This window comes from Xenopus laevis, chromosome 9_10S (genome assembly GCF_017654675.1).
Source record: "Xenopus laevis strain J_2021 chromosome 9_10S, Xenopus_laevis_v10.1, whole genome shotgun sequence".
NCBI classification, from domain to species: domain Eukaryota; kingdom Metazoa; phylum Chordata; class Amphibia; order Anura; family Pipidae; genus Xenopus; species Xenopus laevis.
Window position 1 is genome coordinate 117,154,611 of NC_054388.1, and position 24,777 is coordinate 117,179,387.

Sequence of the window (24,777 nt, forward strand, 5' to 3'; positions counted from 1 at the left end):
AAAAACACATTGTCTTCTGGAAGATTTTTCCTCCTCTCTTCTCCGTTGCGAATGTGTAGGATGTCCGTGTAGAAGTCGAGCTAAAAGACAAGCAGAGTAGAAGAGAAGGAAGAGAAATGAATATAAACCATTCCCAGGAGGCAGAAGTGGAGGTGAAGAACAACAGCCAAACAACATCTGATACAACAGGTAACAAGAGGGAATCGAGACGCTGATTTCTAAAACTCACGCAAAATGACATCACTGGTGCGTATCCTAGCAACGCCTCCAGGAACAGAGCTCTGATACGGCCTCACTGCGCATGTGGCTACGGAGTTTGTGTTCTGGGCAACGGCAGGCCATTATGTACTAAAGAAAGTTACTCCTGAGAGACCAACTGCGGAGATTCCAGAGGCAACATCCACCTCTGAGCCAGTATAGCGGCGAGTATAGATGAAAAGAGTGGCGCTTGTTATGTGGCTCAGTAACGTCCCTCACATGAACTTGCCCAACATCTCTGTGCCCAGAGGCTTCACTCTCACTGTCATTGGCTTATTGGCCCTTTCCTGTTGCCTCTGCACGGGCCTGTCAGTAGCAGTTGTTAGGGGACTTATTCCCTAGCAACCAGTTGCAAGTGCAAAGCCAAGGGGCTCGGGAAGGAAACAGTGATATTGTGGAAAAAAGTTCAATACAGACCCAATGGGATATTATTGTGTGGGGATTATACTGAGAGCTCAGATTAAAGCTTTGCTGGGCCTCCTACTGGGGACACTAGTGCAGTGTGAATGTCTTTTATTCCTCTGTAATTACAAGGGAACAGCTCTGATTGGCTGACACATCTGAGCCCTTGAGCTGATAGAGAGGCACTTCCTCCTGACACCCCCCCAACTTCCTGCCCCTCCCCCTCATACCTTGCAGCTCTGCCCTCCAGCTGTCATGTGAGCTTTGTACCCCCAGGGGTAACTCCGAGTTGTAGTTTGGGAAGAACCAGAGAGACATATCACTTGGGATGCTGGGAGTTGTAGTTTGGGAAGAACCAGAGAGACATATCACTTGGGATGCTGGGAGTTGTAGTTTGGGAAGAACCAGAGAGACATATCACTTGGGATGCTGGGAGTTGTAGTTTGGGAAGAACCAGAGAGACATATCACTTGGGATGCTGGGAGTTGTAGTTTGGGAAGAACCAAAGAGACATATCACTTGGGATTCTGGGAGTTGTAGCTGGGGAAGAACCAGAGAGACATATCACTTGGGATGCTGGGAGTTGTAGTTTGGGAAGAACCAGAGAGACATATCACTTGGGATGCTGGGAGTTGTAGTTTGGGAAGAACCAGAGAGATATATCACTTGGGATGCTGGGAGTTGTAGTTTGGGAAGAAGTGGTGGACAGATTTAAAGGACAAGTGGGGACAAGCCTGTGACAGGGGTTAGGCTGCCTGTGACTCCCATAGTAAATAGGTGTATTCTCAGCAGTGTGGCAGTAAAGGGGTTAAATGATAGGCGGTGACAGTAACCATGACACAAACACTAGAGAAGTGCCTCCCACTATTACCAGGCGTGACTTTGTCTCCTAGCAACTGGGACACAGGCACTAACACATGCCGGGAGGCACACAAGGGAGTGTTGCTTGGGGACAAGATCTCATGCACAGCTTGGCTCAAGAGCTTGTACTTCCTGCTGTCTGGAAGTGAGAGGACAGGCTGCCTTTTCTGCAGGTAATGTGCTGGGACTTAGAGTGTAAGCTTTGTGGGGCAGAGACCTCCTCGCTACTGTCTCTCTTAGCACTTGGAATGTGTGTGTATTTATTGTGTTTATTATTGTCCTCCCTGTGTCCCTGTTATATTGTAGCTGTAACACTAATCTGGGCTATCCAGAGCACAAGGAGTTAATGTCCAGCTAGTGATAGGAGCATGGGTTACATGTGACTCACACATAAGTGGAAGATTCCCATAAGGGTGCAATGGAACTGCAACTCTCAGACTAGACGCCAGGAGGTTGTTAGGGTGATACATAAAGGAGGATTTATTAGTCCAAGACAATGAGCCCAGGGGTTACTCACATATGAAGAAGTATAAGCAGATATACATCACATTAGGCACAACAGGCAGATGACACAGTATAGAGACTGGGACTCCCATAAGGCATAGTAGTCAAGTAGTAATAGGAATCCCAGGAGATGTACCTCTCACTGGTCCGGATCCCACACAGTGGAGGGGTCAGGGAGAAGAAGTCTAAGCCCTTGGTTCCTTCACTAAAGACAATGTAGGAGCCTTGGGAAGCTACTCCCTGCTATTATCCTTGATGGAGCACAAAGCTGCTCTTACTATCTGTCCTCTCTATCTCACTCTCCTAGAGAGTCTATAACAGATATAACCCTGTCTCTAGCTAACCTCATTCACTGGGTTCTCTGGTCCCCTACTCAGACACTAGAGGTGCTGTCCCTCTAGGGCAATGGCTTTACTGGGCCTTGTTTTACCCAGACTCAATGGAAAAGACCTAGCTGGAAGGACACCAGCAGCCAAAGAAGAAGATCCACAGCCCAACACTATATGGAAGTGTGACATGAAGTGCTCATTACACCTCTTGGCCAATAACACTGATGTAAATAACTAAATGGATACATGGGCTTTTGACTAGTAACTAAGGATAAGGAAAAAAGGGTAGGGCTTAAAGCCATAGGAACATAGAAAACCTATGGGTCCCTACATTCCATTGTACAGCTCTGAGTAGCCTTACCCTGGCTTTATATATATATATTATATACTTATACATAGGGGCGGGGCTTCTGTGCACTTCATTCTCCCCAGTTTCCTATATAGACACAGCCATAGGGTGCTACTGCTTATTTATTTCTGTTAATTACTCATTGCTCGTTAGCCCTACGCTACTGACAGGTGCTACTGTTGAATGTAAAGGTGCACATATAAACACCAGGGTGCACAGCCCATACTACCCACACTGACACTCACCACCTGTAATTCCATGGATTAAATACCCCTTTCATTCTCTATAATGTTTTCTTCTAAGGTCACATAACAGCAACATACAGACATATATGTCAGAACTCTACAACCTTCAACCTGGGCTTCTGGACTTACTGTGTGTTCTTCCTCCTCTCACATCTACTGGAGAATCTTCCTTCCCTCTGCCCCGGTCTCCTGTAGTAACTCCTTCCTCCTCCCAGGTCTTCTGCAGTAACCTCCTTCCCCTCTCTGGTCTCCTGGAGTAACTCCTTCCTCCTCTCATGTCTCCTGGAGTAACCTCTTTCCTCCTCCCAGGTCTTCTGGAGTAACCTCCTTCCCTTCTCTGATCTCCTGGATAAACCTTCTTCCCCTCTCTGATCTCCTGGAGTAACCTTCTTCCCCTCTCTGTTCTCCCGGAGTAACCTCCTTCCCCTCTCGGGTCTCCTGGAGTAACCTCCTTCCTCCTCCCAGGTCTTCTGCAGTAACCTCCTTCCCCTCTCTGGTCTCCTGGATTAACTCCTTCCTCCTCTCATGTCTCCTGGAGTAACCTCTTTCCTCCTCCCAGGTCTTCTGGAGTAACCTCCTTTCCTTCTCTGATCTGCTGGAGTAACCTTCTTCCCCTCTCTGATCTCCTGGAGTAACCTTCTTCCCCTCTCTGTTCTCCCGGAGTAACCTCCTTCCCCTCTCGGGTCTCCTGGAGTAACCTCCTTCCCCTCCCTGGTCTACTGGAATAAACTCCTTCCTCCTCCAACATCTACTGGGGTTAGCTCCTTCACCCTGCCCTGGTCTGCTGGAGTACTTGATTTTCTTTTAAGTCAGGAGTAGCATCCTTAATCCTCTCAGCTCTTCCAGAGTAACATCATTCCCCTCCTCTTCAGGAGTAACCTCCTCCGTCTACTGAAGTAACATCATTGCTGCACCCATGTCTACTAAAGTAATATGCTTCCTCCACCCCACGTCTCCCAGAATATCATCTTTCCTCTTCATGGTGTAATATTATTTCTTTCCACAGGTCTCCTGGTGTCCCTCATAATGTCTGGCTCTGTGAGCTTCAGGGAGTTGGTTAATCTGGCCATAGGGTCTCCTGAGCTTGGAGCAGTAAATTTCAATGCCCTCCACTCGCTGCTCCATGGACTTCTGGATCATCTGCAGCTGGGAGACAAGAGGAAAACTTTGTCCCTGGAGGAGAGAGAGTTCATACAGCCTGTAAGACCTGTCAGTGAAGACTTGGCCACAAAAGATGCGAGGCCAACCTCCCTGTTCCACCAGTTACAGGACAAGATGACCAAAATGGAGGCCAGACTAGAGCATCTGGACTCCTTGCCCACTTCCGACAGTCTCCTCCAGCGCAGCCAGCAGGAGAAGCAGCCAGTTCAGGAGATGTGGCAGCTGATCCAGCTCAGGAGGAAAGTGGAGATGAATGAAGATGGGGTGCATAAGGTAAGGTCCCCTGAGACGTGGCTCTGAGTATCCACATGTGCCTGGAACCCTAAGCTTGTAGGCACGTGATGACCTTTCCCTGCTTACAGTCCCAACCAGTGTCCTGGGCAACTTCATATGCTACCCAGTATTACATGGGGGTCCCTGCATCTAATGTACTGACTCTTTCCCATCAGGCTATGGGTGCCTTCCAGGAACTGCTCAGCACCTTCAACGGCCTTAAAGAGACCACCACACAGTTACAGGACAACCTTGGGGCCTTGAAAGGGTTTGTGGCTCAGGTAGGATGATGCAAGTACAGATGGTAAGCTCTGCAGGATAATGTTCACTGTAGCACACGTTTATTGTATGAGCTACAGAATGGAATTCTAACATCATGTAAAGCTGCTTTATATTTTGAGCTTTGTTTTGGGGGGGGGGGTCAGATACTTCCACAGCACCAGACAACATGAAAGTCATCACTACTCAGATACTAATGCTAATTACATTGTTCCTTAGAGAAATGTCTTATGACATCATTACTTAGAGAATAATCCTAAAGACATAATTTCTTAGAGATTTTTTTATGACATCATTACTTAGCTACTAATCCTAATTATATCATTGCTTAGAGGCTTATCTTTATTACATCATTACTTAAAGAAATTTCTGATGATGTCATTACTTAGGGAGCTTCCTTATGACATCATTCATTAGAGAACTTCCTAATGACATCATTACTTACACAATATATATCATTTATGAGCTGGTGTCATGTTTGTCCGGCAGATGAATATTAATGACATTGAGCGGAGACTGCAGGAGCTGGAAGGGCAGAGTCGGAACATCCCTGTGATGGCAGATAAACTGGTAATGCCCAGGTACCAAGTACTGCCCAGTGCCCATTGTCTCCCCAGTTGATGTTTATGGAATCCCCTCTCTTCCCATAGGCGGCTGTGTCCAATAGGTTGATGTCCTACCCTGAGTCCTCAGAGGTTCTGACCTGGGGATCCCTCCATGGATCTCTGACTGATCACGTAAGTGCAGCTCATAAAGTCAATCTCACTCCCAACTAATTGTAAGCTCTTCTGTTCAGGAGACTCCCCAGTATGACACCAAATCCATCAGTTTACATTTCATAAGAATTTTCAATTACTAATGAGTGAGGCTGCTCAGTAGCGTCCTCATCAGTTCATGCGATTACTATTATTATTACTATTGTTATTACTATTATTATTATTACTATTATTATTATTATTATTATTATTATTATTACTACTATTATTATTACTATTATGATTATTATTTCTATTATTATTACTATTATTATTATTACTATTATTATTAAAAGCATGTATTCATGTGTGTTGTGCAGACAAAACCCCCCTAATACCCTGAAACTACCAGTAACCAATACACAGATATAAAACTGGCAGATACAGGGATGTAGAGGGACAGACAGACAGATAGAGATGGACAGACAGAGACTGAGCTGTCAGATAGGGGGTGGGGCAGATGTGTGTCCATTAACCTGTTAATATCCGCAGCAGAGAGCAGAGTTTGGAATGAGTGAGGAGCAGAAGCAGCGAGAGGCCAAACACATTCTCAGCTCCCTGGGGCAACTCCCTGGCAGACACGAGGGGCTGGAGCTGAAAGTCCAAACACTGGAAGTGGAGCTGAGACGACTGGAGGACGAGATCAGTGAGTAAAGAGTTTGGGGATTATGTTCATTCATTTAAGATTTATGTTTTATGTCATAAAACTTCAACTGTATGGGATCCGCTGTTACTCCAACTGTGTCACATACCTGTGGCTACTATTACTCCAACTGTATCACATACCTGTAGCTACTATAACTTGTACAACTGTATCACATAACTGTAGCTACTATTACTTGTACAACTGTGTCACATACCTGTAGCTACTATTACTTGTACAACTGTGTCACATACCTGTAGCTACTATTACTTGTACAACTGTGTCACATACCTGTAGCTACTATTACTTGTACAACTGTGTCACATACCTGTAGCTACTATTACTCCAACTGTGTCACATACCTGTAGCTACTATTACTCGTACAACTGTGTCACATACCTGTGGCTACTATTACTTGTACAACTGTGTCACATACCTGTAGCTACTATTACTCCAACTGTGTCACATACCTGTAGCTACTATTACTTGTACAACTGTGTCACATATCTGTAGCTACTATTACTCCAACTGTGTCACATACCTGTAGCTACTATTACTTGTACAACTGTGTCACATATCTGTAGCTACTATTACTCCAACTGTGTCACATACCTGTAGCTACTATTACTCGTACAACTGTGTCACATACCTGTGGCTACTATTACTTGTACAACTGTGTCACATACCTGTAGCTACTATTACTCCAACTGTGTCACATACCTGTGGCTACTATTACTCGTACAACTGTGTCACATACCTGTGGCTACTATTACTTGTACAACTGTGTCACATACCTGTAGCTACTATTACTCCAACTGTGTCACATACCTGCGGCTACTATTACTCCAACTGTGTCACATACCTGCGGCTACTATTACTCCAACTGTGTCACATACATGTGGCTACTATTACTCCAACTGTGTCACATACATGTAGCTACTATTACTCCAACTGTGTCACATACATGTGGCTACTATTACTCCAACTGTGTCACATACCTGTAGCTACTATTACTCCAACTGTGTCACATACCTGTAGCTACTATTACTCCAACTGTGTCACATATGTGTGGCTACTATTACTCCAACTGTGTCACATACCTGTAGCTACTATTACTCCAACTGTGTCACATACCTGTAGCTACTATTACTCGTACAACTGTTTGTTCATTGAGGGTTGCAATTTATTCCCAGGTGCTATGCAGCATCACTTAGAAAGCATTACAGTCTGCAGTGTGCACACGCAGCTTTATAGGAATCTACCTGGCAACTCCCCTGGGTATTAAACATGATTGGCCACACAACAGGCAGACCCCTATATTTCTCCTTGGTGGGATTTACTGCCAATTTCCCTTCCTTTAAAGCCTTTATTCTTATGTTCCTTTCAGGCAATAAGGGGGTCCCGGAGGATTTGTTAGAGCAGCTGCGCAGTCTCCGAGAGGACGTCGACACAATATCCATTGCCAACAAGAAGGTCTGGAAATAAGGGAACCCATCTGTCCTGCCTGCCATTATAATGCCCCACTGTATCCTGACAGTCAGACCTCTAGCTGCCACATTCCCCTCTCCCACTATATACAGCTATATCTTATCTGGGTAACTTTGCATTTTGGGGTTAGTGTGCCTATCTGACGTGATGTACTTATACAGCAGCACCGCTGTGAGACAGACATTCTCTTCTAACACCCATAGGGAGCAGATGATTTGTGGGACATGCAGAACTCTCTACGGCAGCTGAACTTGGGTCTCCAACAGCTTCAAAGCAGAACTGACAGTTTGGCGGCAGATCTGGCAGAGACAGCGGTAAGCTGGCAGTAACTGTAAAGCTGTCTCTAACTCTAACCCTAAAGCTTTTCCCTGCTGATAACCCCCCTCTCCAGCCTTACCCATCACCCCACCAAAACCTACAATCTCTGCTCATCATAGAGACTGGCACTGCCCTGCTGGCACACTGTAGGTACAATGAGGGTCCCCTGGGGGATTCCCGGTTTATCAGCCACTTATGTTCCCACCACAGACCCTGCAGGGACAGATTAGTGAGCTGGACAGGAAGAAGTTGGACCGGGAGGAACTGACCATAGAGCTCAGCACGGTGAGTGAATAGCGGGTCACAGGGGCAGGGTAGGTGCCAGGAAGGTAAAAGTAACATACCCTTTGGCCCCATTGGTTCCTACAGAAAGCAGATAAACGGGCCCTGGAGGCCAAAGTCAGCCAATCACAGCTGGAGGCTGCAGTAAATCAGGTCAGTTCAGTTCTGGAGGATTTAATCAAGAAGCTTTCAGTGCAGGAGGCAGAGTGGCAAGGAATGATGGAGAAGCTGTTGGCAGGCCTGGAGGCAAAGGTATGAGCCCAATATCAACCCAATATCAGCCCAATATCAACCCAATATCAGCCCAATATCAACCCAATATCAGCCCAATATCAACCCAAAATCAGCCCAATATGAGCCCAATATCAACCCAATATCAGCCCAATATCAGCCCCATATCAGCCCAATATCAGTCCAATATCAACCCAATATCAGTCCAATATCAACCCAATATCAGCCCAATATCAGCCCAATATCAGTCCAATATCAACCCAATATCAACCCGATATCATCCCAGTTTGGCACTGTCCTATGTCACATGTAGAACTTCAATGGGTCCCACCAGGCCAAAACTCCAATGAGACAGCAGACTCATTTACATTGGGCTCATTTACTATAACAGGTGCCAGTCTGTACATGGGGACAGTACTCACTTGTACCCCCTTTGGACCCATGTGATCCAGAGCAGTAAGTAGAGGAGAAGGGAGCACTTACCTCTTATTATGTCTCACACATAGCTAAGCCGCTCAGACTTGGACTCCATACACAAGAATATGGAAGAACTGTGGCGGACCCTGAAGAAACACCTCAGTGCTGGAGACCAGTATGACCCAGATGGAGCTGCCGGATCCAGGAAGTAAGTGGCCATACCCAGCCATGTTACTATATCAGTGGCACACAGAGTGGCTTGGTGGGGGCATTTAAATGGGCATAAAGCTGGACTTGTAGAGATCCCTACTCCACTCAATGGGCCAAATTCACTAAGCAGCGAAAATGCGCCAGCGACGCCTTCGCCGCACTTCGCCAGGCGTATTTTCGCCAGCACTACTCAAATTCACTAAAAGCCGAAGTTGCGCTCAGGGGTAGCGTAAGGTTGCGCTAGCATTAATTGGCAAAGTTACGCTAGCGATGGTTAATTTGCATATGGCGCCAAATTGAAGTTACAATGGAGGAATATGTAGAATCACTACACAAGCCTGGGAAACCTTCAAAACATCAAATAAAATGTTTATTTTGCCCTACACATGTGCCCACTGTATAGTTAAGTTGCCATGAGTTAGGAAATGTAGGGGGAGGAGTAGGTCTGACGAATTTACGCCAGCGCCCGTTAGTGAATTTGCACCAGCGTTAGTCACTTTGAACTTTAGTGAATTTGGGCCAATGAGTTTGACTTTGGTAACAGGATGAATTATTCCCTCGTCTTCCTCACCATCCACCAAACTCTCACCAAACCCCGACTGTATTAAACATTCCAGCCCAAGCAGATAGGATGTATTGGGCCCTGAGAGTGATAGGATCTTGGCCTCTTGTGACCACGAGGATGTTTCCTCAGGGAGGTGGGGAGAGACCCTTCCATTCAAGGGGATAATAATGGACCTATTCTTTACTCTTTTTGTGGCCCCGCCAACACCACCAGGAGGCTTTTTGAGAAAGTGAAGTGTATCTCTTGTGACCGACCTGTCACCATGGCCACCGGACCGTGAGTAAATAGCCTCTGGCCTATCATGTCTCTCCTTCCCTTACTCACTCTACTACTAGTCTCTTACACTTTCTCTTACTTCCCTTGTTACTTCTACTCATCCTATTGTTCCTCTACTACACCTCTGTTACTCTTCTACTCTGATACTAGTGTCTTATAACTGCTTGTATCACTCTTCCCTAATCCTCCCTTACTCCTGCTTATCCCTTCCTCACTCTGCTACTAGTCTCTTACACATGCCATCCTTACTCCTATTTCCCTACTCCTCTCTTATTCCTGCTATTCCCGCTCTCACTTTCCTACTCCCCTCTTACTTTTGTTCCTCTATTTCTTGTTCTACTACACCACTGTTACTCCTGCTCTTCACTTACTTCTGCTCTACCCTCACTGTCTTACCTACTTTTGCTTCTTACTCCTCCCTTACTTTGCTTATTCTTGCTGTGAGGGGGGCTGCTCTCTGTTTGGGGTGCCTGGTTCCAGTACCTCTGTTCCTGCAGGCATCTGGTCACAGTTCGGGCAGCCAATCTTGTCCCACGGAATCAGTTGAATGGAGCAGAAATGAGTAGAGAGAGGAACTCCGGGTGAGCAGACTTCCTACTAGATGTACTGACTGATTCTAACACTTGTGTTGCACTGGGTGTAGGTTTAGAACTTGGGCAGGACACGTGTGGGGGTTACATTTGCTCCCACCCAGTGGCCAGGCTGCCCCGTCTACTAAATCTCCCTACTCACCCCATGAACTCAGGGACTGCTAGTTGGGCCCCTGCTCTACTGGTTTCACTCACTGGTGACTTTACTCATATCAGCCACATGTGTTAATCCCAATATGAGAGGAGACTTTACTCATTGTACCCACAGTAGGGTGTGTGTTACCTGGGGGTACAGTCTGATTCATCCCAATATGAGAGGAGACTTTACTCATTGTAGCCACATAATAGAACTCTTAGGGAGCAGTTGGACCAATCACAGCGATACATTTTGCTAGGGGAGCAGCCTGACCAATGACAAGAGACTTTACTCATTCACCCAATGTTATTATTATATTGTAGACATTATACACAAGGTACACTGGTAATGGGGGTGCAGCTTGTTTAGTGCAATGGGGGTGACACATATAATTAGTTGAGGTAATTACAGACAAAACAAGTCACTTATCTTTGCCCCGATCAATTGATTCTATACAGGGACCCCGCGGAGGTGGCAGAACCCGAGTTCCAGTACTCATTGCCCCCCCGTCCCCACACAGCCTTCTCCCACCATCCGAAGACGTCTCGTGCCAAGAGCCTGGCCACTGTCCTTACGTACGGAGACCCCGGGCAGGCCTTGTACAAGAATGTGAGTGCACTGCCTCTCCCCTATACTGCTCCCCCTCTGGCTGTGTGTGGTACTGTCTCACCCCCCTAACTGCTCCCCCTCTGGCTGTGTGTGGTAGAGTCTCTAACCCGTAACTGCTCCCCCTCTGGCTGTGTGTGGTACTGTCTCACCCCCTCACTGCTCCCCCTCTGGCTGTGTGTGGTAGAGTCTCTAACCCGTAACTGCTCCCCCTCTGGCTGTGTGTGGTACTGTCTCATCCCCTCACTGCTCCCCCTCTGGCTGTGTGTGGTACTGTCTCTCCCCCTCTCCAGTCCTGCCCTCTCATAATTGCACCTACTTCCAGTCCTGTCCTCTGTGGGTACAGCTTTGTGTCTGCACTCGTGCATCTCTGGACTGACTCGTGTATCTCTGCACTCGTGCATCTCTGGACTGACTCGTGTATCTCTGGACTCGTGTATCTCTGCACTCGTGTATCTCTGGACTCGTGTATCTCTGCACTCGTGTATCTCATGTATCTCTGCACTCGTGTATCTCGTGTATCTCTGGACTCGTGTATCCCGTGTATCTCTGCACTCGTGTATCTCTGGACTTGTGTAACTTGTGTATCTCTGCACTCGTGTATCTCTGCACTCGTGTATCTCTGGACTCGTGTATCTCTGGACTCGTGTATCTCTGCACTCGTGTATCTCTGCACTCATGTATCTCTGCACTCGTGTATCTCTGCACTCGTGTATCTCTGCACTCGTGTATCTCTGCACTCGTGTATCTCTGCACTCGTGTATCTCTGCACTCGTGTATCTCTGGACTCGTGTATCTCTGCACTCGTGTATCTCTGCACTCGTGTATCTCTGCACTCGTGTATCTCTGGACTCGTGTATCTCTGCACTCGTGTATCTCTGGACTGACTTGTGTATCTCTGCACTCGTGTATCTCTGCACTCGTGTATCTTTGGACTCGTGTATCTCATGTATCTCTTCACTCGTGTATCTCTGCACTCGTGTATCACTGCACTCGTGTATCTCTGGACTCGTGTATCTCTGCACTCGTGTATCTCTGCACTCGTGTATCTCTGGACTGACTTGTGTATCTCTGCACTCGTGTATCTCTGGACTCGTGTATCTCTGGACTCGTTGTATCTCGTGACTCGTGTATCTCGTGACTCGTGTATCTCGTGAATTGTGTATCTCGTGACTCGTGTATCTCTGCACTCGTGTATCTCTGGACCGTGTATCTCGTGTATCACTGCACTCGTGTATCTCTGGACTCGTGTATCTCTGCACTCGTGTATCTCTGGACTCGTGTATCTCTGGACTCGTGTATCTCTGCACTCGTGTATCTCTGGACTCGTGTAACTCTGGACTCGTGTATCTCTGCACTCGTGTATCTCTGGACTCGTGTATCTCTGCACTCGTGTATCTCTGGACTCGTGTATCTCTGGACTCGTGTATCTCTGCACTCGTGTATCTCTGGACTCGTGTATCTCTGGACTCGTGTATCTCTGCACTCGTGTATCTCTGCACTCATGTATCTCGTGACTCGTGTATCTCTGCACTCGTGTATCTCGTGGACTCGTGCATCTCTGCACTCGTGTATCTCGTGTATCTCTGCACTCGTGTATCTCATGTATCTCTGCACTCGTGTATCTCTGGACTCGTGTATCTCGTGTATCTCTGGACTCGTGTATCTCTGCACTCGTGTATCTCATGTATCTCTGCACTCGTGTATCTCTGGACTCGTATATCTCGTGTATCTCGTGTATCTCTGGACTCGTGTATCTCTGCACTCGTGTATCTCTGCACTCGTGTATCTCTGGACTCGTGTATCTCGTGTATCTCTGGACTCGTGTATCTCTGCACTCGTGTATCTCTGGACTCGTGTATCTCTGCACTCGTGTATCTCTGCACTCGTTTATCTCTGGACTCGTGTATCTCTGCACTCGTGTATCTCTGGACTCGTGTATCTCGTGTATCTCTGGACTCGTGTATCTCTGGACTCGTGTATCTCTGGACTCTTGTATCTCTGCACTCGTGTATCTCTGGACTCGTGTATCTCTGCACTCGTGTATCTCTGCACTCGTGTATCTCTGCACTCGTGTATCTCTGGACTCGTGTATCTCGTGTATCTCTGCACTCGTGTATCTCATGTATCCCTGCACTCGTGTATCTCTGGACTCGTGTATCTCGTGTATCTCTGCACTCGTGTATCTCTGCATTCGTGTATCTCTGGACTCGTGTATCTCTGGACTCGTGTATCTCTGCATTCGTGTATCTCTGGACTCGTGCATCTCATGTATCTCTGCACTCGTGTATCTCTGGACTCGTGTATCTCGTGTATCTCTGCACTCGTGTATCTCTGGACTCGTGTATCTCGTGTATCTCTGGACTCGTGTATCTCTGCACTCGTGTATCTCTGGACTCGTGCATCTCTGCACTCGTGTATCTCTGGACTTGTGTATCTCTGGACTCGTGTATCTCTGCACTCGTGTATCTCTGCACTCGTGTATCTCGTGTATCTCTGGACTCGTGTATCTCTGCACTCGTGTATCTCTGGACTCGTGCATCTCTGCACTCGTGTATCTCTGCACTCGTGTATCTCGTGTATCTCTGGACTCGTGTATCTCTGGACTCGTGTATCTCTGCACTCGTGTATCTCTGGACTCGTGTATCTCTGCACTCGTGTATCTCTGCACTCGTGTATCTCTGCACTCGTGTATCTCTGCACTCGTGTATCTCTGGACTCGTGTATCTCTGCACTCGTGTATCTCTGGACTCGTGTATCTCTGCACTCGTGTATCTCTGCACTCGTGTATCTCTGCACTCGTGTATCTCTGCTCTCGTGTATCTCGTGTATCTCTGGACTCGTGTATCCTGTGTATCTCTGCACTCGTGTATCTCGTGTATCTCTGGACTTGTGTATCTTGTGTATCTCTGCACTCGTGTATCTCTGCACTCGTGTATCTCTGCACTCGTGTATCTCGTGTATCTCTGGACTCGTGTATCTCTGCACTCGTGTATCTCTGGACTGACTTGTGTATCTCTGCACTCGTGTATCTCTGCACTCGTGTATCTTTGGACTCGTGTATCTCATGTATCTCTTCACTCGTGTATCTCTGCACTCGTGTATCACTGCACTCGTGTATCTCTGGACTCGTGTATCTCTGCACTCGTGTATCTCTGCACTCGTGTATCTCTGCACTCGTGTATCTCTGCACTCGTGTATCTCTGGACTTGTGTATCTCTGGACTCGTGTATCTCTGGACTCGTGTATCTCGTGTATCTCTGGACTCGTGTATCTCTGCACTCGTGTATCTCTGGACTCGTGTATCTCTGGACTCGTGTATCTCTGCACTCGTGTATCTCTGGACTCGTGCATCTCTGCACTCGTGTATCTCTGGACTTGTGTATCTCTGGACTCGTGTATCTCTGCACTCGTGTATCTCTGGACTCGTGTATCTCGTGTATCTCTGGACTCGTGTATCTCTGCACTCGTGTATCTCTGGACTCGTGCATCTCTGCACTCGTGTATCTCTGCACTCGTGTATCTCGTGTATCTCTGGACTCGTGTATCTCTGGACTCGTGTATCTCTGCACTCGTGTATCTCTGGACTCGTGTATCTCTGCACTCGTGTATCTCTGCACTCGTGTATCTCTGCACTCGTGTATCTCTGCTCTCGTGTATCTCGTGTATCTCTGGACTCGTGTATCCTGTGTATCTCTGCACTCGTGTATCTCGTGTATCTCTGGACTTGTGTATCTTGTGTATCTCTGCACTCGTGTATCTCTGCACTCGTGTATCTCTGCACTCGTGTATCTCGTGTATCTCTGGACTCGTGTATCTCTGCACTCGTGTATCTCTGGACTGACTTGTGTATCTCTGCACTCGTGTATCTCTGCACTCGTGTATCTTTGGACTCGTGTATCTCATGTATCTCTTCACTCGTGTATCTCTGCACTCGTGTATCACTGCACTCGTGTATCTCTGGACTCGTGTATCTCTGCACTCGTGTATCTCTGCACTCGTGTATCTCTGGACTGACTTGTGTATCTCTGGACTCGTGTATCTCTGGACTCGTGTATCTCTGGACTCGTTGTATCTCGTGACTCGTGTATCTCGTGACTCGTGTATCTCGTGACTTGTGTATCTCGTGACTCGTGTATCTCTGCACTCGTGTATCTCTGGACCGTGTATCTCGTGTATCTCTGCACTCGTGTATCTCTGCACTCGTGTATCTCTGGACTCGTGTATCTCTGGACTCGTGTATCTCTGCACTCGTGTATCTCTGCACTCGTGTATCTCTGCACTCGTGTATCTCTGCACTCGAGTATCTCTGCACTCGTGTATCTCTGCACTCGTGTATCTCTGCACTCGTGTATCTCTGGACTCGTGTATCTCTGGACTCGTGTATCTCTGCACTCGTGTATCTCTGCACTCGTGTATCTCTGCACTCGTGTATCTCTGCACTCGTGTATCGCTGCACTCGTGTATCTCTGGACTCGTGTATCTCTGCACTCGTGTATCTCTGGACTCGTGTATCTCTGCACTTGTGTATCTCTGGACTCGTGTATCTCTGCACTCGTGTAACTCTGCACTCGTGTATCTCTGCACTCGTGTATCTCTGGACTTGTGTATCTCGTGTATCTCTGGACTCGTGTATCTCTGCACTCGTGTATCTCGTGTATCTCTGGACTTGTGTATCTCGTGTATCTCTGGACTCATGTATCTCTGCACTCGTGTATCTATGGACTCCTGTACCTCGTGTATCTCTGCACTCGTGTATCTCGTGTATCTCGTGTATCTCTGGACTCGTGTATCTCTGCACTCGTGTATCTATGGACTCGTGTATCTCTGACTCGTGTATCTCTGCACTCGTATATCTCTGCACTCGTGTATCTCTGCACTCGTGTATCTCTGCACTCGTGTATCTCGTGTATCTCTGCACTCGTGTATCTCATGTATCTCTGCACTCGTGTATCTCTGGACTCGTGTATCTCGTGTATCTCTGGACTCGTGTATCTCTGCACTCGTGTATCTCTGGACTCGTGTATCTCGTGTATCTCTGCACTCGTGTATCTCTGGACTCGTGTATCTCTGCACTCGTGTATCTCTGGACTCGTGTATCTCTGCACTCGTGTATCTCTGCACTCGTGTATCTCTGCACTTGTGTATCTCTGGACTCGTGTATCTCTGCACTCGTGTATCTCTGGACTCGTGCATCTCTGCACTCGTGTATCTCTGGACTCGTGTATCTCTGGACTCGTGTATCTCTGCACTCGTGTATCTCTGGACTCGTGTATCTCGTGTATCTCTGGACTCGTGTATCTCTGCACTCGTGTATCTCTGCACTCGTGTATCTCTGGACTGACTTGTGTATCTCTGCACTCGTGTATCGCTGCACTCGTGTATCTCTGCACTCGTGTATCTCTGCATTCGTGTATCTCTGGACTCGTGTATCTCATGTATCTCTGCACTCGTGTATCTCTGGACTCGTGTATCTCTGGACTGACTTGTGTATCTCTGCACTCGTGTATCTCTGCACTCGTGTATCTTTGGACTCGTGTATCTCATGTATCTCTTCACTCGTGTATCTCTGCACTCGTGTATCACTGCACTCGTGTATCTCTGGACTCGTGTATCTCTGCACTCGTGTATCTCTGCACTCGTGTATCTCTGCACTCGTGTATCTCTGCACTCGTGTATCTCTGGACTCGTGTATCTCTGGACTCGTTGTATCTCGTGACTCGTGTATCTAGTGACTCATGTATCTCGTGACTTGTGTATCTCGTGACTCGTGTATCTCTGCACTCGTGTATCTCTGGACCGTGTATCTCGTGTATCTCTGCACTCGTGTATCTCTGCACTAGTGTATCTCTGGACTCGTGTATTTCTGCACTCGTGTATCTCTGGACTCGTGTATCTCTGTACTCGTGTATCTCTGCACTCGTGTATCTCTGCACTCGTGTATCTCTGGACTCGTGTATCTCTGCACTCGTGTATCTCTGCACTCGTGTATCTCTGGACTCGTGTATCTCTGCACTCGTGTATCTCTGCACTCGTGTATCTCTGGACTCGTGTATCTCTGCACTCGTGTATCTCTGCACTCGTGTATCTCTGTCCTCGTGTATCTCTGCACTCGTGTATCTCTGGACTCGTGTATCTCTGCACTCGTGTATCTCTGCACTCGTGTATCTCTGGACTCGTGTATCTCGTGTATCTCTGGACTTGTGTATCTCGTGTATCTCTGGACTCGTGTATCTCTGCACTCGTGTATCTCGTGTATCTCTGGACTTGTGTATCTCGTGTATCTCTGGACTCGTGTATCTCTTCACTCGTGTATCTCTGCACTCGTGTATCTCTGCACTCGTATATCTCGTATATCTCTGCACTCGTGTATCTCTGGACTCGTGTATCTCTGCACTCGTGTATCTCTGCACTCGTGTATCTCTGGACTCGTGTATCTCTGCACTCGTGTATCTCTGCACTCGTGTATCTCTGGACTCGTGTATCTCTGCACTTGTGTATCTCTGGACTTGTGTATCTCGTGTATCTCTGGACTCGTGTATCTCTGCACTCGTGTATCTCTGCGTTTGTGTTACAGTGTGAGGTTGATGTGATGGGAGTTGATGGGATCATGTACAGGGGGCGGCTGGACAGGACTCTGCCTTCTTACCCCCCAGAGAGAGACCCCTCAGGTATGTGTTACTGGGGCAGTTGGGGGCAGTTGTGCTGGTCACTGGGGATACTAAATACTAAACTCTCTCTTGTGTTCAGGTGTGAGGAGCCCCCAGCCTCCTGGCCGAATGGAAAGATCTCGCTCGGCGACACCGTTGCACCGACACTCTGGCCACTCCCACGACTCCCCACATGGCAGCAAAAGTATGTTGGGGGGCCCTGCCAGTGGGGGACCCAATGTTTCATAATGTTTCTTTCCATGGTCCCAGAAATGGGTGCCCTGCACAGCTACAGCCCCACCCTCATGCCCCTCCATTGATTGGGGGAAGTAGTGGGGCGATGGCTGAGACGGTTGCCCCTGCAGTGAGGAAATGGTTAATAGGGAGCAATAGGGGCAGCTGGGGGGGTTAGATGATGTCACCTGTACAGGGGGGGACCATGAATTAGGTGAGGTAAGTGATGGCTGACAATATGCACATTGGAGGGACAATACACCGGATGTGGGGGGGGCAGTAGGTATGTGGGGGGGCAGTAGGTATGGGGGGGGCACAGGCTGGTTAGTAGTGAGTAGAATACAAGGGGGGCTTCACTGAATATTGTGACCTTTTCTTACTACAGGGCCCCAGAGTCACACAAGTTTCACCCCTCGCTCAGCTTTCCATGTGCCAACAGTGCCCCCCAGCGACACCCCCAACCCCCTGCAACTCTCCGACTCCTGAAAGATGGACCCCACCCCGTCTCACAGATTCCTGTATAGACTGTGTATGGAACAATAAACGATGAACCCTTTCTTCTCTGGACTCCTCTCTCTCAGAGTCTCCCATAGAAGCAGTGTAACCCCCCCGACTGTCACATTGGGGTCACTGAGTGTCAGTTCAGCACCATCAGTCACCAAGTGTAACGTTATAGTAAAATAAGAGCAATGTTCTCTATCAGCTCCACTCACAATACTGAGCTCCGGATCAGACCTTAACTCTTAGGGAGTGAGCCCTCACAAACAGTGTGGAGGCAGGGTGTAGTGTAACTATAACTCGATACAGAGTGTAGTGTAACTGTAACTCGATACAGAGTGTAGTGTTACTGTAACTAGATACAGGGTGTAGAGTAACTGTAACTAGATGCAGGGTGTAGTGTGACTGTACCAAGATACAGGGCGTAGTGTAACTGTAACTAGATACAGGGTGTAGTGTAACTGTAACTAGATACAGGGTGTAGTGTAACTTTAACTAGATGCAGAGTGTAGTGCAGTGTAACTGTAACTATATGCAGGGTGTAGTGTAACTGTAACTAGATGAGGGGTGTAGTGTAACAGTGGTTCTTATAACGTAATCAATGGACATATTTATTGAACAATACAATCCTCAGTGGAGTGTACATAATAGCAGAGCAGGATCATACAGAACAGTGAATAGACATATACTCACAGCACATTTGGTCAGTATTAGTCCCCACAGGGAAGAGAACATACACAGCAGCAATGAAAGTACACCCAGCTTTCAGCCTTTTCCCTAAGTGGAACCCAGGGGAATTCTACATCCCAAAGTCTACACACTTAGTCCCTACTTCTGGGTTATTAGTACACGGGATCTTAATCCCTCTAACTCTCCTCGTTGGAGCCTTGAGCTGCTCAGCTAAGTATCCTGTCTGTCACTAGACTGACCTCTGAAGGTGAGTAGCCTGTTCTTACTAGGCCTGACCTGTCTAGGTTCCACTGTAGCGCTGCCTGCCTGCTCAGACTAGAGTCAGCACAAGATGGACCCTGAGCGCATAGCCACAAAGGGTTTTATACTTTAGCACAGTGCCATCTACTGGTCCCTATTGTGAACACCAGGACATAGCGTACGGCAGAGCATTAACACAAGTCCCGACTTCCGGTTATGGTGCCTGAGAGAGCGGGAGGGCGGGAGTGAAGCTCCGCGCATTTCCACTTACAACAGCTATTTAAATTCGGCAAGGTACTTCATTTACTTACCCTGAAGATCCTCGGAGTTCCTGTTCTCTTTTGCGAGTCTTCCGAAGTGATCCGGTTGCGGCTGGGGAGAGCAGAGGAGCGGTTTGGCTCGGTGCTGGCGGGTGCCCATGGCCTTGGCTCTGAAACGGAGACTTGTAAACCTGTGAACCGGAAAGGAAAGAGGATTATTTCGAGGATTTCAGTAACTATAACTTATATATTAATGATTTAAACAGTTCCTGGCAAAATTAAAAGATTTGGGAGTCATATACTTTTGGGACAAGATGGCTGACAGAAGTATCACCTCACGATAACTCCTTTTACCAAGCCTAACTGTTTTTCTAAATACAGAAGACCAAACTGAGGGAAAGGGAAATATTTATGAAGGAAAAAGTCAGTGATTAAGTTTTTGTAAAGGAGCAGTAATAACCCCAAGTATAACAAAAGTTATTACTGAGTGACACATTTGTTTATGAAGCAAGATGGCCGACAAGGGGTTCTTTCTTTACCTCAGGATACACCCTTATAATATGCCTTAATGCTTATACACAGAAAGTATTGAGCTGGAGGAAAAGGTAACCGGTGTGAAGGGAAAGATAAAGTGAGTCTCATTGTTTTACTAAGGAGATGATAAGATCTTCAGTCATACCTAACTTTGACTAATGAGAGACGCATCTGTGTGAGAAATACGGTGGTTAAACTATTGCCTCATGTTATACTCTCTTCACAAACAGTAATATTTGTGCGTAAAGACTCTTGAATTGCAAATAAACAGAAGCTGAGGTAAAAACAAGTGAATTATCTGAACCTATTTACTGCATCTTCATACCAGACTGCAAAGAGTATTGCAAACTGTGAAGAAAATATATATTTGTGATATTTTATTCTACCCCAATTCTGAAATATACACCAGTCTACATTCAAGTAGATTAAGTGTCTTCTTGAGATACTGCTTGCAACTATAGTGGATTTTGATATATATATATTACATATATATATATATATATATATATTTATTTATTTATTTATTTTATTTTTTTGACGAAAATCTACTGCTGAAATATGGATACTTCTCCTGCCCCCTCAGTTTTCTCTACTAAAAGTAATGGGAAAACATATGAAAGAAGTAAATTGAAGAATTCCAAAAATTCTGAAAATGACAATGGCTCTATTAAAAGCTCACAACAAAAATCTACTGAAAATTCTCTTCTAGCAGCTGAAGTTGCAAAACTACTTAACCCAACGATTGAAAAGGCTATTCAATCAGCTATTGAAAAAGCACTCGAACTTTTACAAGGCACTATTAAAAGTTTGTCTGAAAACCTTACCTCACAGAATCGCCAGATGCAGGAATTACAATCTCTGGTTTCTGATATTCAAGATGACACAATTTTCACTTCCAGAGATTGGATGATCTGGAAAAGAAGACAAAGGATATGCAATCTAAAATTGATGATCTCGAAAATAGGACAAGAAGAAATAACTTAAGATTTATAGGAATTCCGGAATCTTATAAGATGAGTGACATTATCACTATGATTACTTCAACGATTCCTAAAAAACTAGGGATTTCACAAGACTTGACAAACATTAAGCTGGAAAGAGTCCATCGCATCGGACCTTTGAGAGAACAAGCTCCCCTCAAACCAAGAGCAGTTATTGCTAAGTTCTTAGACTATTCTGTAAAAGCTCTATTTCTTCAAGCCTATAAGAAAAACCATACATTGGATATTGATGGCTTCCGAATCCTTATATTCCAAGACTATTCAATTTTGCTCTCTCAAAAAAGGAAGGAGTTCACTACAATTTGCCAATCTTTATTTAAGATGAACATTAAATTTGCACTCACGTACCCAGCTAAATTGAAGATTTTTCTGGCAACTGAAACCCACATTTTTGAAAATCCAAAAGATGCTTCAAACTTCATATTCCGGCTTGAGAAACAATCCTCATCCTTTATTAAGGATCAATCTAAAGATGCAAGATTTGGTTTCCCTGCTTCGGCTAAGGAAAGGAGGCAAGAAACAAAAGTTTTTTCTCGTCCCACACAGAAGATTCAAGATAAGAATACAACAGCAAATCCAAGATCTAGATCCAGATCCCCTATTACACAGGAACAATCCAATTTGGATAATATGATGACCTAATTCAACTTGATATTACAATTAAAATTAAAATTTGAAGGTTTTGAGTTTGTAAGTGGTAGATGTTGCGGAATTTGCCCTGCCACTTATCTTTGTAAGAGAGTTTAAGCTTTCTCTCTCTTTAGGAAAAAACTGAAGTCACTGAACCTAATGTATATTCTTCTGGTGCTTTGTTTTTTTTTCTTTTTTGGTTGGTTGAGAGTTTTTGATACCAAAGCACTAAAGTTAAGAAGCTATTGGTTTTTTTGGGTTGATATAATTAAAGATGTTCATTTCATCAATAGATGGTTTACATCCCTGATGACTTTTTATGTATTTTATCTGAGTTTTGTTCAATTTTTTTTATGATGATTCTATTTTATTTTTTCATTCACTTTAGTGATCTGGCTTACATTACATTCTCCTCTTATTTTACTAGACCTGGTATTTTTAGAAACTTTTGGTATTCTTGTAACAATGTTTTATATCTTATGATAGGTTTTAATGCTTAATATTGTTACTTGGAATGTGAATGGGCTTAATTCATTTATAAAGTGAAAAAGAGTGTTAGCTGAGTTAAAAAAATTGAAATCAGAAGTAGTTATGCTACAGGAAACTCATCTTTCTGACGTAGAATCTGAAAAATTAAAAAAAGGGTGGGTTGGAAATGTAGTCTATTCCCCTGCAGTGAAAAAAAAAGGAGGAGTAGCGATCTTATTTCATAAGTCTTTGAATATCCAATTAATGAACTCAGAAAGGGACAATGATGGAAGATTCGTGATAGCTGAGGTGCTTTTACAAAATAAGGTTTGGTTCATGAGTTCCTTATATGCTCCTAATTCAGGTAAAGAACAGTTCTACTCTCAGACAATCCAGAAGATAGGGTCTTATCCACAAAATAAATTTGTTATTGGCGGAGATTTTAATGAATCCTATTTATGGCCTTTAGATAAAAGTGGTCCAGTCCAAAAACAGTCTATTAAAAAATCAAAATTGTTATCGAATTTTGAAAGTCAAACAAAGATGGTGGACCTTTGGAGAATGTTGAATCCGACAGATAGAGATTTTACCTTCTTCTCTCATCCTCATGGAATAGGGACTCGTATTGATTTCTTATTTTCATCAATTGATGTACTTAATAAAACTAGATCAGCAAATATTGGTAGTATCAACTTATCAGATCACGCCCCGGTCTTAATAGAGGTAGATCTAGGCCCTTCACCAAAATCTTACATTCCTTGGTCTTACCCAATTTTTCTCAAAGATAAGCCGGAATTTAATAAAAAGCTGAGAGAGAGAGATGGAAATTGTTTCTTAAAGAGAATGTGTCGACTCAGGAGGATGAGCCCAACTTGCCATTGTTGTGGGATGCGTGGAAAGCGGTAATCCGTGGAGAAATTACTTCATATAGAATACATTATATGAGAAAAATTAATAAAGAATTTATTTTGCATTCTAAAGCTCAAAAAAAGGCATATTTGAATTTCGTTATGCATCCTACTAAACAACATAGTGAAAGATATAAAGAAGCATTAGATAAACTTAAACATTGGGTTAATTTGAGGGACCAATCTTCTTTCGCCTATTGTAAAGCTGGGTTTGGTAATTTACATAATAAATCAAATAGATTTCTTGCCAATATGTTTAAACATAGTAAATGGTCTCATAAACCTATTATGATTAGAAATCATTTGGGTCAGATGACTAACCTCCCAAAAGCCATAGTAAATATCTTTAGATGTTATTTTGAATCTATTTTTTTTCCCCTTCACAGCTAAATGAAACTGAAAGTGTGAATTTTCTTTCGAAGGTTAATTTCCCAAAACTATCTGAAGAGCAACTAGATGTGCTTAATCAACCAATTAATATCCAGGAAGTATTGTCTACCATAAATTCTTTAAAGGATTTCAAAGCTGGTGGGCCTGATGGATTAATTTCTCCTTTTTATAAAACACTAAAATTGGAACTAGCCCCTTTTTTGACCAATCTATATAATGAAATTTATTGTCATGGGAAAGTCTTAAATTCTAGTATGATTTCTCATATCAAATTAATTCCAAAGGAAGGCAAAGATCTTTCTCAACCGGCTTCCTTTAGACCTATATCTTTAATAAATCTCGACATTAAAATCTTAACAAAAATAATAGCTGATAGGCTTTCTTTATTGCTTCCCAGTATTATCTCTCCTCAGCAAAATGGTTTTGTAAAAAATAGAACAGGGGTTAAGAATATACGTACTTTAATAAATATTATTTACAAAGCCAAGAAAGCTATGATTCCATGTTCAATATTGAGCTTAGATGCTGAGAAAGCCTTCGACAATGTCTCTTGGAAATATCTTTCGGAATGCTGTGACAGATTTGGTCTTAAAGGTCAGTTTATGTTATTACTTAGCTCTATTTATTCTAATCCCAAAGCAAGAATCGCAGCAGTTGGGGAACTATCAGAGACTTTTGATCTCTTCAGAGGAACTCGTCAAGGGTGTCCTTTGTCCCCACTTTTGTTTAATATCTCTATGGAGCCTTTAATTAGATTTCTTGATTCTTCAAATGTATTCCAAGGTCTGATGATTGATGGTAAACATTTCAAATCATTAGCATATGCTGATGACCTTCTCTTGATTGTTAGTAATCCAACGTTATCACTTAAAAATATTTTTAATTTTTTTGACTATTATAAGACTTTTTCAGGATATTTCATTAATTCCAGTAAAACAGATATTCTGAACATTTGTTCTAACATTCCAAGACAATTGCTAGCTGATCTTAAATTAAATCTCCTTCTGGTAAAATGAAATACTTGGGAATTTTGATCCCTTCTGATCTCTCTAAATTATATCCTTTAAATTTTTCTCCATTAAGTCACATAATGCAA

The 24,777-nt window shown here is 44.8% G+C and overlaps 1 protein-coding gene across 4 annotated transcripts; it reads left to right on the plus strand.

The window, feature by feature from the left end:
* The first annotated feature begins 899 nt into the window (after positions 1 to 899).
* On the plus strand, positions 900 to 18,618 carry LOC108704211 (uncharacterized protein C16orf96 homolog). 4 transcript variants are annotated; one of them, XM_018240660.2, is made up of 17 exons: positions 903 to 1,694; positions 3,955 to 4,382; positions 4,559 to 4,663; positions 5,151 to 5,231; positions 5,312 to 5,398; positions 5,909 to 6,062; positions 7,447 to 7,532; positions 7,751 to 7,861; positions 8,076 to 8,150; positions 8,235 to 8,399; positions 8,885 to 9,003; positions 9,784 to 9,846; positions 10,344 to 10,427; positions 11,031 to 11,181; positions 17,756 to 17,849; positions 17,929 to 18,033; positions 18,448 to 18,618. In XM_018240660.2, the coding sequence occupies exons 2-17, from the start codon at positions 3,975 to 3,977 to the stop codon at positions 18,546 to 18,548; spliced, it is 1,989 nt and encodes a 662-aa protein (XP_018096149.1). In that variant the 5' UTR covers positions 903 to 1,694; positions 3,955 to 3,974; the 3' UTR covers positions 18,549 to 18,618. The 4 variants fall into 4 exon arrangements, with proteins under 4 accessions (XP_041434643.1, XP_041434641.1, XP_018096149.1 ...); XM_018240661.2 differs by having other exon boundaries at positions 5,912 to 6,062; XM_041578707.1 differs by lacking the exon at positions 8,235 to 8,399 and having other exon boundaries at positions 901 to 1,694.
* The last annotated feature ends 6,159 nt before the right edge of the window (positions 18,619 to 24,777 follow it).

Excerpts from the sequence above, each read along its gene's own strand:
- LOC108704211 (XM_018240660.2), top strand. The coding sequence starts at position 3,975 with ATGTCTGGCTCTGTGAGCTTCAGGGAGTTGGTTAATCTGGCCATAGGG. Across the intron at positions 9,004-9,783 it reads GGAGCTGCCGGATCCAGGAA|GAGGCTTTTTGAGAAAGTGA; the intron begins GTAAGTGGCCAT and ends CAACACCACCAG. Across the intron at positions 10,428-11,030 it reads AGTAGAGAGAGGAACTCCGG|GGACCCCGCGGAGGTGGCAG; the intron begins GTGAGCAGACTT and ends GATTCTATACAG.